Source organism: Gopherus evgoodei, chromosome 2 (genome assembly GCF_007399415.2).
Source record: "Gopherus evgoodei ecotype Sinaloan lineage chromosome 2, rGopEvg1_v1.p, whole genome shotgun sequence".
NCBI classification, from domain to species: Eukaryota; Metazoa; Chordata; order Testudines; family Testudinidae; genus Gopherus; species Gopherus evgoodei.
Window position 1 is genome coordinate 132,181,415 of NC_044323.1, and position 14,267 is coordinate 132,195,681.

Here is a 14,267-nt window from a genome sequence, read left to right on the forward strand (position 1 = left end):
TCCCTTGCTGAGATATCGTATACACGTTAAGACATGTAAAATTGTCAGGGGTTGGGAGAGGGAGGATGAAGAAGGAAGTGATTTTAAGAAATGGGGGAAGAGGAGGGATGGAAGGATAGAAAGAAGTATGGTGGTCAGAGAGAGTGAGGCAGCAAATGGGAATATGAGAACTGGAGCCGCCACATTATACTCCAGAGGTGGCTGCATTTCAGTGATGGATGAATTAATATTTCAGTGTTTGTACATTTTCTGTAGTAACAATAGGTAAGTACAAGTGACTATTTCAGATGCCGATGTTACCATATCCATTTATATAAGGTAAATCTGGGAAGTTTTTAAGGGCCACCATGATAGACCAATACAGTTTGTGAAGAACTCTGTGGTCCCCTGGTGTGAAGGATGCTATATGAATCTAAACTACCCATATTATTTTAGAAGATGCCAAGAGTTATATTGGTGAAAGTTGGCAGAAAAATAATTCTCCTCAGCAGCCTTCTGTGAAGAACACATTGATAACCTTAAGACCAGCTTTGAAAAGGATATAGCTAGATATTTATGTGAGAAAGATATCACTGACCTAAGTCTTCTCATATATCTTAGCTCACTTACTTGATTCATGGTTTAAGATTTACATTCAAGTTTCATGTTCCAAAAACTGCTGACTCTGGAGACATTTATAGTACTTTGAAACAAGAAGTCACTAGCCCAATGCCCTCGTAAGCATAGTCTGATAGTCAGCAAGAAAGGGAAGGATAAATTAGTTAAAGCCAGTCATCTGCCCCTTGCACTGCATGGTCTGTGTCTTTTGTTATATCCAGCAGAGCTCCTCTTCTAAAACATAGTTCCAAGCAGTAAAGTTAAACATTTGTATGTTATACAAATACCAGCCTGTGTGGGGGTCTCCTGCTTTCTTATCACTCCCAGCTTCCTGTATGATGGAAGACATGACACTGGCATATGGGATGACCCCTTTGTATGATGGTTTCTTTAAGAAAAGCAGGCAATAAAAGTTCCTTTGGCAATGGCTGGAGAAAGATATTTCAGATGCACTCCCTCCTTGTTTGTGTTCAGAATGCATTTTCAGGGCACCTGGAGTGTGTGCAGGCTATTAGATGAGTAAGCCTGAACACTGACATAGAAGGGAAATGGACATTCTTTAAAGTAAACCTGGAAAATGTTGATCCAGAAGATGCTTCTGTGCCTGGAGTGATTGATATAGGACACAGATGGTGATGCTTAATGTCAGTTCAACAGGAGAAGCCACGAAGTATGTTTCTTATTATTTTTACAGTTCTCAAAAATAGGCTAGTTGTGTGATGACCTGTAAATGTAGCAAGGTGTTATAAAAGCAGAGAGAGCAAAGGAGAATGATCATACTGTTCCTGCTTTTCTCTTACCTGGCCTCAGGAAATCAATGGTATTTCAGAGCTGCTTAATTCATTAATAAGGATCTTAACACTTTTTACTCAATTGTTTATTTCATAGCTTTGCACTCTTTTCTGCAGGCTTCACAGACTTCCCCACATATTCCCTTAGTGACAGGAGGCCAACATTACTGTTAAAAAAAACAACCTATCAGGCAGCAACCAATAGTTCACAGGACATTGTCTGGGACTGTAACCTGGGAATGGCTTTGTAAAACCTGGGCATATGGATATATTGGTAGATATGCATGCTGCATACGTCAGTGGGAGAATTGCCTACATATCTTGCACTGAGCATTTTTCATTGCGCCACAGAATAAGAGGAAATCTATGCATCACAACTCCAACTTGGCAAAATATTCCTCTAAAGCCCACATGCTCCTTTACAACCCATCCAGGTACTGACTACAGTTCAGTGATGGATATGCAACATGTGTGCTCCAGGCAGTGAGGGAATCCTTACCTCTTGTTACAGGATGTAAACCCAGGCAAACAGCCCAGTACAACAAAATATCTCACAACAAAAACATAAAATTTATTTTATATTATTTTTATTGAAATATTTTTATCCAGTTTGCCTGGTTTCCTTTACATGTTTGTTGTTGCTTCTTGTTTCTCTGTCACGAATGACAAATACTTTGTAAAGGTGATCTGTACATTTGTTACAATCAACAGTCAACATCTACTAGTAGAATTATTCACTTTATTTAGTTATTTATAGGCTCTGCCTTCCTCAAATGGCTCTTCATTTGATGTCAGACCAACTGTACAGGGTTGAGATTTGGCAACCTGAAAGAGAGAATGTGATTCATAAGCTCCTATTTCAAATTCACAGTGCATGTACAGTACTGAGAACTACAGCAGATCTTTTAAATTTGATGTTGTTACTCACCTCTCACAAAGAGCCAAGTAGCTGGATAGTAGAATGGGTAACCTGAAGTTTGATGCAAACACTTTATTACAAAGAACCCAATGAAAAAGCAGTTACAAGGGGGGAGGGAAGAATGGGGACTTAGGCACAACAGGGAGTGGAACTCAAAATGGAACACAGGGGTTGAGGAAGTTCCAAGTTCCATTCCTTAAAAAAACAGCAAACAAGGGGGGAATGATTGAACTAAAGAAAGAAAAAGAGAAGCCAGAGATACTGCAGTAAAAATAAAAAAGAGAGAAGGGTGGGGAGATGAACTGGAAGAGAAATGAACATGGATTTTAAGAAGAGGCAGGGAGAAACAAGGTGAAAGATGTGTCGTTAACTGCCAGAAAATGTCCTCCCCTCTGATCATTCTTACTTAGTATGCTTGCCTGAACTTTCAGATACTTTAAAAAGGAAACCGTATCCTTTGTCCTTCCCTAATGCCAAACTGGATTCTGACAAGACTTCTTCATGGATGTATCCAAGGTCCTGACAAAGTGTAACAATAGCTGAACACAGATCTGTCCTCCAAAATCATGTCAATAATGTCCTTTACAATGACACTATTTGGGTGACAGGAAGAAGTGAATGGCAGCAACGTCACATCAGGGTAGGGTAGAACAACTCTATTCGGTGTGATTACAAATCATTCTCAGACATCCCAAATACTGAAAACTAATGTCAAATACAGTACCTTGCATGAACAAATGGTTTCCTCTTTGCTGCTTCCTTCTGTAATGGTCTGCTGAATTGTCTCCTAAGGCCAGAGGCAAACGTTAAGACTTCCAGGCTCTCAATGATGTGCAAAATCTATTTGTCTGCTTTTCCATTTCTTAGATCACTTCTTAGATTTCATGTTAATTCATCTTCTTTCATGTTGCTCCCTCCATGTAAACTCAGATGATAATCTGTAGGGTTTTGGTTACCAAGTACTGTACTGCACAGGAAATGCTATATGAGCAATGTCAGATCTTGAACGCAAACTTCTGGATACAGATTGTAGCATGGGAAGCTTGGTATTGAATTAGCATGCTGATGATGTCCCAAGCAACATTAAAAACCTGGCAGAGAATCCAGTCTTGGAATCCTTCAAGATCTCTACAGATAATGGTGGGGGAAAACACCCAGACATCCTGGCATCTCTACAGGTCCATGTTGTAATTGGATTAGATGTTACAAAGTACAGGGCCACTCCTGATTGTTGAGTATTTATTACATGTGTTGAGCTACCACCTAGATCAAGAATGTATACAGAGCTCTGTATTCACATAAGAGTTTTATAAGGAGTTATACTAATACTATTCTTTTTACTTTCAATCTTATATCTATGAGGTACTCAGACATCACAGAAGTTGATCTTTTTCACTATTACAGTAAACTCAGCCAAGCCTAGAAAATGTGTCTATCACAATCAATTTATATATGTGAGGTGTAAGAACAATCTCACCTGTCATGGTGTCTTTCCTGGAAGTGTGTTCTCCTTTATTACCATGGTAAGCGGCATTTGTTCCAGTTGATTCGTAGTCTGTTTTCCTTTCTTTTAGGCTGATCATTTCCCGAGGTGAGGCTGGGGCACTTGCTAGATAGTAAAAACAAATAATTTTTCTCCCCTCACACCACTGCAAGGACTTCTGGGGTAAACAATTTAGTAATATTTACATTTGTTAATATATAAGAATTAAACTGTGTAAAGTGCATAGACAGAACTGGATTTGGAAAGGGGTTAGAAGTGCTGCTATTTCAAATATATGACAAATGTATTAAAGGCAGTTGTTAAAAACTGCATTTCTGTCTGAGCATTTTGTTTCTTTTCCATTTACATGTAACAACTAAGATGATCACAATGGAAGGACATAAGCAGCAATTTTATTTTTCTTCATCCTTTCCATTTCTTTAATTTGTACATTTGACAACAATTTTGCATAATCAGGTTCACTTCCTCAGGTATCATCAGTTCCTCCTTTGTTGAAAAAACTTTTATAATGATTAACAGGAAGCAGAAAAACCCTTATAAGAGTTATGCTTTGTTTTATCACTTGAAAATAAACGGGAACCATGCAATGGTTATGAGACAAAAAGGCATTAGTATGGAAAATGTAACTTTAACTAAAAACCCAAGATATATACAAATATTCAGGTAAATGCTCAATACTTGAAAGTAACTCCAATAATTCTGACTCTAGTATTAGGGGTATGATTATCTGTATATACAGCAATGACCATTAAAAAGTCAGCATCTACCAAAAATACCAAATAATCATAATAATTAATTCCTATTCCAGGTGATGGAAAAACAATGGGATTTCATATAGCAATTCTTTTTAATGGTGACCTCTCTGTCTTTCTGACTATTCTGGAGTAACATCATTTAGTTAACTAAAGTAACTAGCAAATGCTGAGGGTGGGCACTGTATTTAACTGCATTCCTAGCTGCACATATCATTGTAATATTTAGATGACAAATATGTTAGTAAAAGCTTATGATAAAGTGTTCATAAAACAGAGATATGTTGGATATTAGGGCAACAATTAGGACTTATTAACGTATTTCTTAAACTTTTATTTCCCCCAAACCAGTTTAAGAATAGAGGTTTTTTTCTTCTTCCATTGAGACCCTATTACCAGTTCTGGGGTCTTGCTCCCAAAGATAAGAAAAGTTTGATTAAATATTTCTGGGGGATAATGTATTTTCTCAGCCTTTGACAAAAGTTAGCCTTATAACAAATGAATACCTAGACACAGTCCCCTAAGGTACTCTGGGTGTTGCAGGGCTCTGCAATTCCCAGTACTTTATAGATTCCCCAAGTCTATATATCAGTTGAAGTTTTCTAGCAGGAAGAATAATTTTGTCCCCCAATTGTTACTAGGTATTTACATTTCTACATGCAACCAAATCTAACTGGTTCTGAGGATTTTTAATTTCACTTATTCAAAAGCACTAAGAATCTTTAGAGAGGAAGGAACACAAATAAAGAGGGATTCCCGCTCCCAGAGCAATGATGAGAGGAAGCTTTTCTTTCAATAGCTTGGGTAACGGCAAGTTTGCTCTTTGTTTTAATGACTGTTTAAAAATCAGGCCCTTTTTAGGGAAAAATAATGTCACATAGTTCTTTCTCTTTCACTCTCTGGCTGGAAATCCAAAAGAATATCCCTTCAGGAAAAATAAAACTGCCCCACATTTGGAAATGGTGTCACAAATGTATTTCATACTGGGCAGCTCCACTTTTATATGTGATGAAATCTAACCAGAAATCAAGGGTTTCTTGGCCAGCAAGGGACTTGCAAGGTTAAATCTTTATTAAAAGGATGTCAGCAATATTCTCCCTAGATGCTACCAGCAAGAAAGCTGTTGTATTATCACGGTGGACTTGGTAAGGTCTCTAGTGGTAAATGTCTTTTTGATTACTGATAAACGTATGGCAAAATGATCGCTACTGCAATCAATGCTTACTCCAGCTGGGAGTGAATGACCATCACACACAAAGTGGGCTGTGGGGAGGTGAATAGTGTCCTGCGGTTATACCTGTTAACATGATTTTCCTGAGGCCCTTCTCGCTGCTTCACAATTTTAAATACAGCAAAATCCACAGGTTGCATTAACCAATTCCTCAAACAGAAAAAAGAAGCCTCTAACTCGAGGTGCTGTCCTAACAACTACCGTGCAACTCCTTACTGAATACTTTCTGTATTATGCAACATCTTCCCTTTTCACTCTGTATTTTATCCCAAGAATCATGAGAATCTCATTGAATCTTGCTTTGGAGATCAGAATTTTGACCCAAACTGGGTAAAGTCAATAAAATACGCGTGAGAGTCTCCTTGAGAAATTCCAACACCCGTTAGACATCCTGTTTTTTTCGGGGGGTGGGGGGAAGGGACAGAATTAAGCTTCTCTTCCAGATTTTAATGATTTTATACCTACATATTTCAAATCTGGGAACAGTGGTGACAGAAGATCACTGTCCATGTTGATACTGAACTTCTCATTAGGCCCTAATGTTATAACAAACAAATGCCCCATTTTAAAGTCTTCTTATAGTTAAATTTTCAAAAAGCTCAGATCCCATTTAGGCACCAAAAGAAGTGAGAAGATTTTCAATAGCTCGGTCCCTTGAATGATGAGTTCTTTTGAAAACTGGCCAGAAGTGTCACAAAGGGACATGAACTCTTGAAAATCAAGCTGTTACATGGGTGCTTACATGGAACCGAGTTCATTTGAAAAAATGATCCCCAAGTGCATACTGAACAATTCAATAATTGCCCCTGATTTGTTATGCAATTTTGGTCCCCAAAATCTATTTTTTCCCCAGGCATACACATATGCAAGTTCCACTGAAATAAATGAAGGTTCTATATGTGCATATTTAAGGCAGAATGGCTCAGTAATTATCTACTCTAGATTAGCAAACATGGGCAAAACACCAGAGAGAGAGCAAAACGTAAGGATTGCATTTGAGCAGCACTGATGCCTAATGAATGCGCTCTCTTATAAAACAATTTTCTCCAAGTATTGGTATTTATTTTTTCCATTTTGATCTCAATATCAGAGGAGGTACTAGCATTTCTTCTCGTGACACAAACTTGAATACATGGACAGAGAGGCAAAAGCTTTGGGCCTCACAAAATCAATACAGACCAGAGTGAGAGTTTAGTTGGAAAGTTTCAAAATAGTGATGAAAAAAAATAATGGGAAATGTCAATGAAAAACAGAAATCCTGGCTCCACTGAAGTAGATGACAAAAATACCTTTGACTTTAATAGGACCAGGATTTCATTCCAAGAGTTTATCAGAAAGTATTATAGATTTAGACTGAAAAAAATTGGACCAATCAAGTGCACTACCCCAGCTCTTATCAAAGAAATGAAGTAAAGAAACACTAATCAGAGAGAAAGCATTATATAACACTGGGGTATTGGCTGGCCACTCAATGTTCACTTAGAGAATTCCCAGCACTCCTTAAAAGTTTTCTACTGCTTAGAAAACAAAGTGGATACTTATGGCTGATAACTTGACAATGCTAAAACAAGAATTAAGATTAAAAGTGAGTTTCAGTTAAGATTTTTATGTAGGGCACAAGTATAACCTTTACATTTGTTGCTTAGTATGTTATTTGAACTCCACTCCTTTAAGTATTTGGTTTAATGAAGGCAAAGCACATTGATGAAATTTCCTCTCCTCACATTTAGAAAAGGTGGCTGGTATATTTTCAGTGTGATATTGTAATAGCAATGAATAATAGCACATTCATGTCCTCCTAACCATGACAAAAAATGGACATTTATAATGATTGTGTCCTTTATTTTTGAAACTGTTCTGCTCACTACTTAAATCATGAGGACAGAAATTTGTTCTCTAGTCTCATATCTGTTCTTTTCCTGTGAGGCTGGTATTGTTTTACTAGAGTTTAACCTTCAAAGGATATGTTAATACATAGTACGTTTTTAGAAAGAACATTGATGTTTGACAATGGTTCAGCTTATTATACCGTATTATTTCTATAGTTTACAAAAAAAATCTGTAATAACTCAGGCACAAACCTTAATCTTTGGTCATTTCCTCCAGCAGTCCTAATTTACACGGTATTTTTCTTGTTAGGATTAAAGTAACAAATTTGCATCGATTCAGAATTTTGGTTAAATTTTCTCCCCCCGGTTGGGACCCCTGGATTTAAGGACTATTGTTAAGCAGATGGCTGTGCTTATGTATCTATTAAAACTGGGGATTGCTCTTAAAGCGATTGTCAGCTATCTATCTAGCAAGATTTTAAGACTCTGACATCATCAAAAAGAACCAATCAGAATCAGAATATGGTTTTGGACAACATGAGTCCTCAGCCAGAATCTAACAGGACAACATACAACACATAGCTCCAAAGGGGTGCTAGGCCATTGCTAAGACATCAAAACACTAATGATCATGTTAAGCATGCTGCTTTTTGTACACAGTCAAATGATAAGATATAATTGTCTGTCCATTCCCTGGAGGAACTATATCTATTCACCCCTGTGTGAGCAACAGCTCTCCACCACTTATGCAAATCCACAAATGGACTCCTGCAAAGTTTTTATTGGAGGCATTCATGAAATTGTCTGACGCTGGATTAAGAAACACTATTATGATTTACGGTACTGACTTTTGGGGGGTGAAGGGATAGGGTGGGTCCTATATGTCAGACAAAGTTAGATTCCCTCCTTGAACTGAACAAACAACAGAAAGCAGGAGATACTTGGAGTCAGATGTTCACCAAAAACTCAAGGCCAGATTTTTCAAGCACTCAGCACTCACAATCAGGGTCAGATTTTCAAAAGGGCACCCATCTAGGTGCCTGTATGAAGAGTAGATTTTTGAAATGGCTTAGTACTCAGCCATGACTATGGGGATACCAGTGGTCAGATTTTCAAATTAGCTCAGCATGTTGCCCTTGTAGATTGAGACTGGACTCCTAGATAGTAACAGACATTAAAAAACAATCACTTCTGCACTAGGGTGTAAATAGTTTAGCCAAACATATCTTACTGCTGATATCCCAGTGACTATGTGGAACAACTTGCACATGAGGAGTGATTAATAAGATTGGGACTGTTCATCTTAGAAAAATGAATAAGGAAATGTTATTTATCCTTTCACATAACACAAGAACCAGGGGTCACCCAATGAAATTAATAGGCAGCAGGTTTAAATAAAGAGAAGGAAGTACGTCTTCACACAATGCACAATCAACCTGTGGAATTCATTGCCAGGAGATGTTGTGAAGGTCAAAAGTATAACTGAGTCCAGAAAAGAATTAGATAAATTGATGGAGGTTAGGTTCATCAGGGGCTATATGCAACCCCACACTCTGGGTGTTCCTAAACCTCAGACTGCCAGAAGCTGAGACTGCACGACAGTCCTACTTGATAAATTGCCCTGTTCTATTCATTCCCTCTGAAGCATCTGACACCAGTCACTTTCAGAAAAACAGGTTACTGGGCTAGATGGACCATTGTTCTGACCCAGTATGGCCATTCTTACGTTCTTAATGATAGAGGCTTAACAGAGCAAGCAGTCAAATGCAAAGTGAGAGGCTGATAGGATTTTATTGTCTTTATTTTAAAAGACTTTATGGAGGATTACTTTCTTTTAAAGTAATGACATATTTTAACTTGGAATAAGTGGAGGAAAAAGAGGCCTGAATTCTGCATGTGAAAACTGAATCGATTCCTCTGTGTAAGACAGAAATAATTCTACAGTGGATGAAATAGCATTTAATGGAAGTTTACATGTTCACCGCATTAATATTAGCTGTAGCGTTGCAGTCAATCCTTCTGCAAATACATCCATAACGAGATGCTCAGTTGGTGAATGTTGGTGTAGATCCATTGACTGGAGTGGAGTTATGATTTACGCTAGCTGAAGTTCTAACAGTATAAAACATACATAACAAATAAATTTGTGCTTTCTATGACTAGTAAAACAAATTACTTGGAGGCATCTGAGATGGGGATCTTCCCAATGCTAACAGTAGGCCCAATGGCCTGGGAAATTTTCACTTTCCCAATCAGATAATCTTAACTGGCAGTGGACAAGGAAAATAGTGAATAGATATTCGCAGTAAAAGATTACCCTGAATAGTCTGTCTGCTTTAAATTTCTACAAGGCATTGACACAAATAAAAAATATTTTTGTATACAAAGATACACTGATAAGAATGAAAAAATTTCCCACAAGCTCCCATCATGGCTAATAATGCATCTAGATGCTACTGACAGTGCTTAACAATGGAAAGATGACATTACTAGAGTACTTCTCTGTTTACTTCAGCCCTAGAAGCATGATCTTACCTGAGCGATTATTAGGAGACATGCGCACTGGTGAGATGGAGGGCGTGCGTGATGAGGAGTATGGTCTTTGCCGATCCCGCTCTATTGTCGAAGATGAGGCTATAAAGTGATACTGTGACCATCCATCCTGCATGAGGACAACATCAAACATTGGGACAGGTTTCAGTGAAAAAGATGCATATATACGATACTCCATTAAATGTAAATAATATTTGTATTTAATCAGTGCTTTCACTAATTATTATGAATGCTCAGTTACAGTAATTACATATTAGCTCACAACGGCTACTCTGTTCTCCAATGCTAGGCTGCTTTACTCTGCCTAATTAAAGCATGCCAAGTATGCTCAATGCTGCAAAATATAAGATGGTGCTCAGGGTCCGTCCACACAACAGGGTAATGTCCTCTATGGGAGCACGGGGAGGTGTGATTTCTAAAGTGCACTGATGTGTTACACATTAATTGGTCCATGGAAACCCTGCTCTGAAAGTTCCATGACATAATGCTGTTAAATCACATTAGGGAATTATTAGTGTGCACCACGAGGGTCCACATGGACCAATTAATGCACAACATGTTAGTGGATTTTATAATGCACACCCTCCATAGTGCACATTTTCCCACTGTATAAACAACCCCTCAGACACTACAAAGTATCCCCCAAAATACCTGCAACAGACACAAAGACACAATCTCTTAGGGCTGTGCAAAATCATGCAGAATTTGAATACAATTTTAGGTGTTTTCATTCTGCCCTTTTTCACACCACTACTTTTCCTGGAATGTCAGACAAATGATAAGCCAACTGTGAAAATATGCAAAATCATGACATTTTGTCTGTTTTTACAGTGTAAACATTTTTTCCTCAAAAACAGTTCTATTCCAAAGAACATTTTAATTTTGCAAGAAAATGTTAAATGGCTAGATGAGCCTTTTGAGCCTTCAAGCCTTTTGAATTTTGTATAAATATTTCACACACCCTCTAGTCTAGTTAATACACTGAGACTGCCCAGCTGTTTGTTCATAATTGGAAACAAGAGTAGGTTCTTTATAGTGTTTTATTATAATATAATGCCCATTTTCCCCGGCACTGTTTTCTCTAGGGTGCACAGAAAAAGTTGCCCTCTGTATTTGAAATTGAAATGTGTAATGATATGAACATTTCTAAGTTAGCTGCTGTTCAAGTTCATATTACTGAAAATGACTTTATTTGTTCAGGAGTCAAACACTGGAGAGCCTACAGCTGCTTTATGGTCTAACATAACATAACATAAATACTAAATAGTAACATTTTTTCTTAATTAATTAAACTAGCATGAAAGCATAATGAGCTAAAATGGCTATTCGTAGCTCTGATATTGGACTCCACTATATTATTTCAGATGCCACAAAATATTTACTGATGAAATATCTTTATCATCTGTAAATCTTGTGCCAAATCTGTAATGTAAATTTACCAACTTGGGCACAAAATCTACTTGCCATTCCTACGATAACACTTTACTTAGCCCTTGAAAAAAATGCTTTCCAGGGACCTGATCCAACTCCCATTGACCTCAATGAATATTGGATCAAGTCCCAAGTGAGGAAACAAAAATTTTTTTGCAAGACTCATATAAGTGTGATTAAAAATATATATTATAAAACGTTGTTAAAAACTGTCTCCAATTTCCCTCTTAATTTGACTGTTTTGCTATATGAAGAGTAATTGCCACCACCTCTACTTTCAGGACACTCTGCTGAGGAAAAGTGGTGCTGTTTTTCTTCTTTAAACAGCAAAAGCAAAGAAGATGCTTGCTTATTAGATTTCTAGCTATATAGAATATGGATAACTTGAAATAGACACACTCAAGTTACAGTTAAAAGCACTGAATGCACATCTCTTCCCCTCTGTGTTGTTTGCATAGTGCATTGGTAAGTGGCTGTGTGTCAACTGTGAAATTACAACACATGTTTAAAAGGAAAATTAAGAGTGAAATTTGGGTCGTAGCTTTTGAAGATGGGTCCATTATTTTCATTAGAGTGGCTAGCTATAGAGCATTTGTTGGGAAAATAACACCACGGGGCACAGACTATCCAATAAGTTCCTGGACTGCATTGCAGACAACTTTTTATTTCAGAAAGTTGAAAAAGCTACTAGTGGGGAAGCTGTTCTAGACTTGATTTTAACAAACAGGGAGGAACTCGTCGAGAATTTGAAAGTAGAAGGAAGCTTGGGTGAAAGTGATCATGAAATCATAGAGTTTGCAATTCTAAGGAAGGGTAGAAGGGAGTACAGCAAAATAGAGACAATGGATTTCAGGAAGGCCGATTTTGGTAAGCTCAGAGAGCTGATAGGTAAGGTCCCATGGGAATCAAGACTGAGGGGAAAAACAACTGAGGAGAGTTGGCAGTTTTTCAAAGGGATGCTATTAAGGGCCCAAAAGCAAGCTATTCCGATGGTTAGGAAAGATAGAAAATGTGGCAAAAGACCACCTTGGCTTAACCATGAGATCTTGCGTGACCTACAAAATAAAAAGGTGTCATATAAAAAATGGAAACTAGGTCAGATTACAAAGGACGAATATAGGCAAATAACACAGGAATGCAGAGGCAAGATTAGAAAGGCAAAGGCACAAAATGAGCTCAAACTAGCTATGGGAATAAAGGGAAACAAGAAGACTTTTTATCAATAATTATAAGCAAGAGGAAGACCAAGGACAGGGTAGGCCCACTGCTCAGTGAGGAGGGGGAAACAGTAACGAGAGACTTGGAAATGGCAGAGATGCTTAATGACGTCTTTGTTTTGGTCTTCACTGAGAAGTCTGAAGGAATGTCTAATATAGTGAATGCTTACGGGAAGAGGGTAGGTTTAGAAAATAAAATAAAAAAAGAGCAAGTAAAAAATCACTTAGAAAAGTTAGATGCCTGCAAGTCACCAGGGCTTGATGAAATGCATCCTAGAATACTCAAGGAGTTAATAGAGGAGGTATCTGAGCCTCTAGCTATTATCTTTGGGAAGTCATGGGAGACGGGGGAGATTCCAGAAGACTGGAAAAGGGCAAATATAGTGCCCATCTATAAAAAGGGAGATAAAAACAACCCAGGAAACTACAGACCAGTTAGTTTAACTTCTGTGCCAGGGAAGATAATGGAGCAGGTAATTAAAGAAATCATCTGCAAACACTTGGAAGGTGGTAAGGTGATAGGGAATAGCCAGCATGGATTTGTAAAGAACAAATCGTGTCAAACTAATCTGATAGCTTTCTTTGATAGGATAAAGAGCCTTGTGGATAAGGGAGAAGCGGTGGATGTGATATACCTAGACTTTAGTAAGGCATTTGATACGGTCTCGCATGATATTCTTATAGATAAACTAGGAAAGTACAATTTAGATGGGGCTACTATAAGGTGGGTGCATAACTGGCTGGATAACCGTACTCAGAGAGTAGTTATTAATGGCTCCCAATCCTGCTGGAAAGGTATAACAAGTGGGGTTCCGCAGGGGTCTGTTTTGGGACCGGCTCTGTTCAATATCTTCATCAACGATTTAGATGTTGGCATAGAAAGTACGCTTATTAAGTTTGCGGACGATACCAAACTGGGAGGGATTGCAACTGCTTTGGAGGACAGGGTCAAAATTCAAAATGATCTGAACAAATTGGAGAAATGGTCTGAGGTAAACAGGATGAAGTTCAATAAAGATAAATGCAAAGTGCTCCACTTAGGAAGGAACAATCAGTTTCACACATACAGAATGGGAAGAGACTGTCTAGGAAGGAGTATGGCAGAAAGAGATCTAGGGGTCATAGTGAACCACAAACTTAATATGAGTCAACAGTGTGATACTGTTGCAAAAAAAGCAAACGTGATTCTGGGATGCATTAACAGGTGTGTTGTAAACAAGACATGAGAAGTCATTCTTCCGCTTTACTCTGCGCTGGTTAGGCCTCAACTGGAGTATTGTGTCCAGTTCTGGGCACCGCATTTCAAGAAAGATGTGGAGAAATTGGAGAGGGTCCAGAGAAGAGCAACAAGAATGATTAAAGGTCTTGAGAACATGACCTATGAAGGAAGGCTGAAGGAATTGGGTTTGTTTAGTTTGGAAAAGAGAAGACTGAGAGGGGACA

At 38.0% G+C, this 14,267-nt stretch overlaps 1 protein-coding gene across 1 annotated transcript in view; it reads right to left on the reverse strand.

Annotated features, from left to right (window-relative positions):
* CTNND2 (catenin delta 2) overlaps positions 1 to 14,267 on the reverse strand; it is a 1,223,799-nt gene that overhangs the window by 10,858 nt on the left and 1,198,674 nt on the right. Inside the window, 2 exon segments of the mRNA XM_030551717.1 lie at positions 3,785 to 3,916; positions 10,159 to 10,285. Coding sequence (XP_030407577.1) covers positions 3,785 to 3,916; positions 10,159 to 10,285 — 259 coding nt within the window.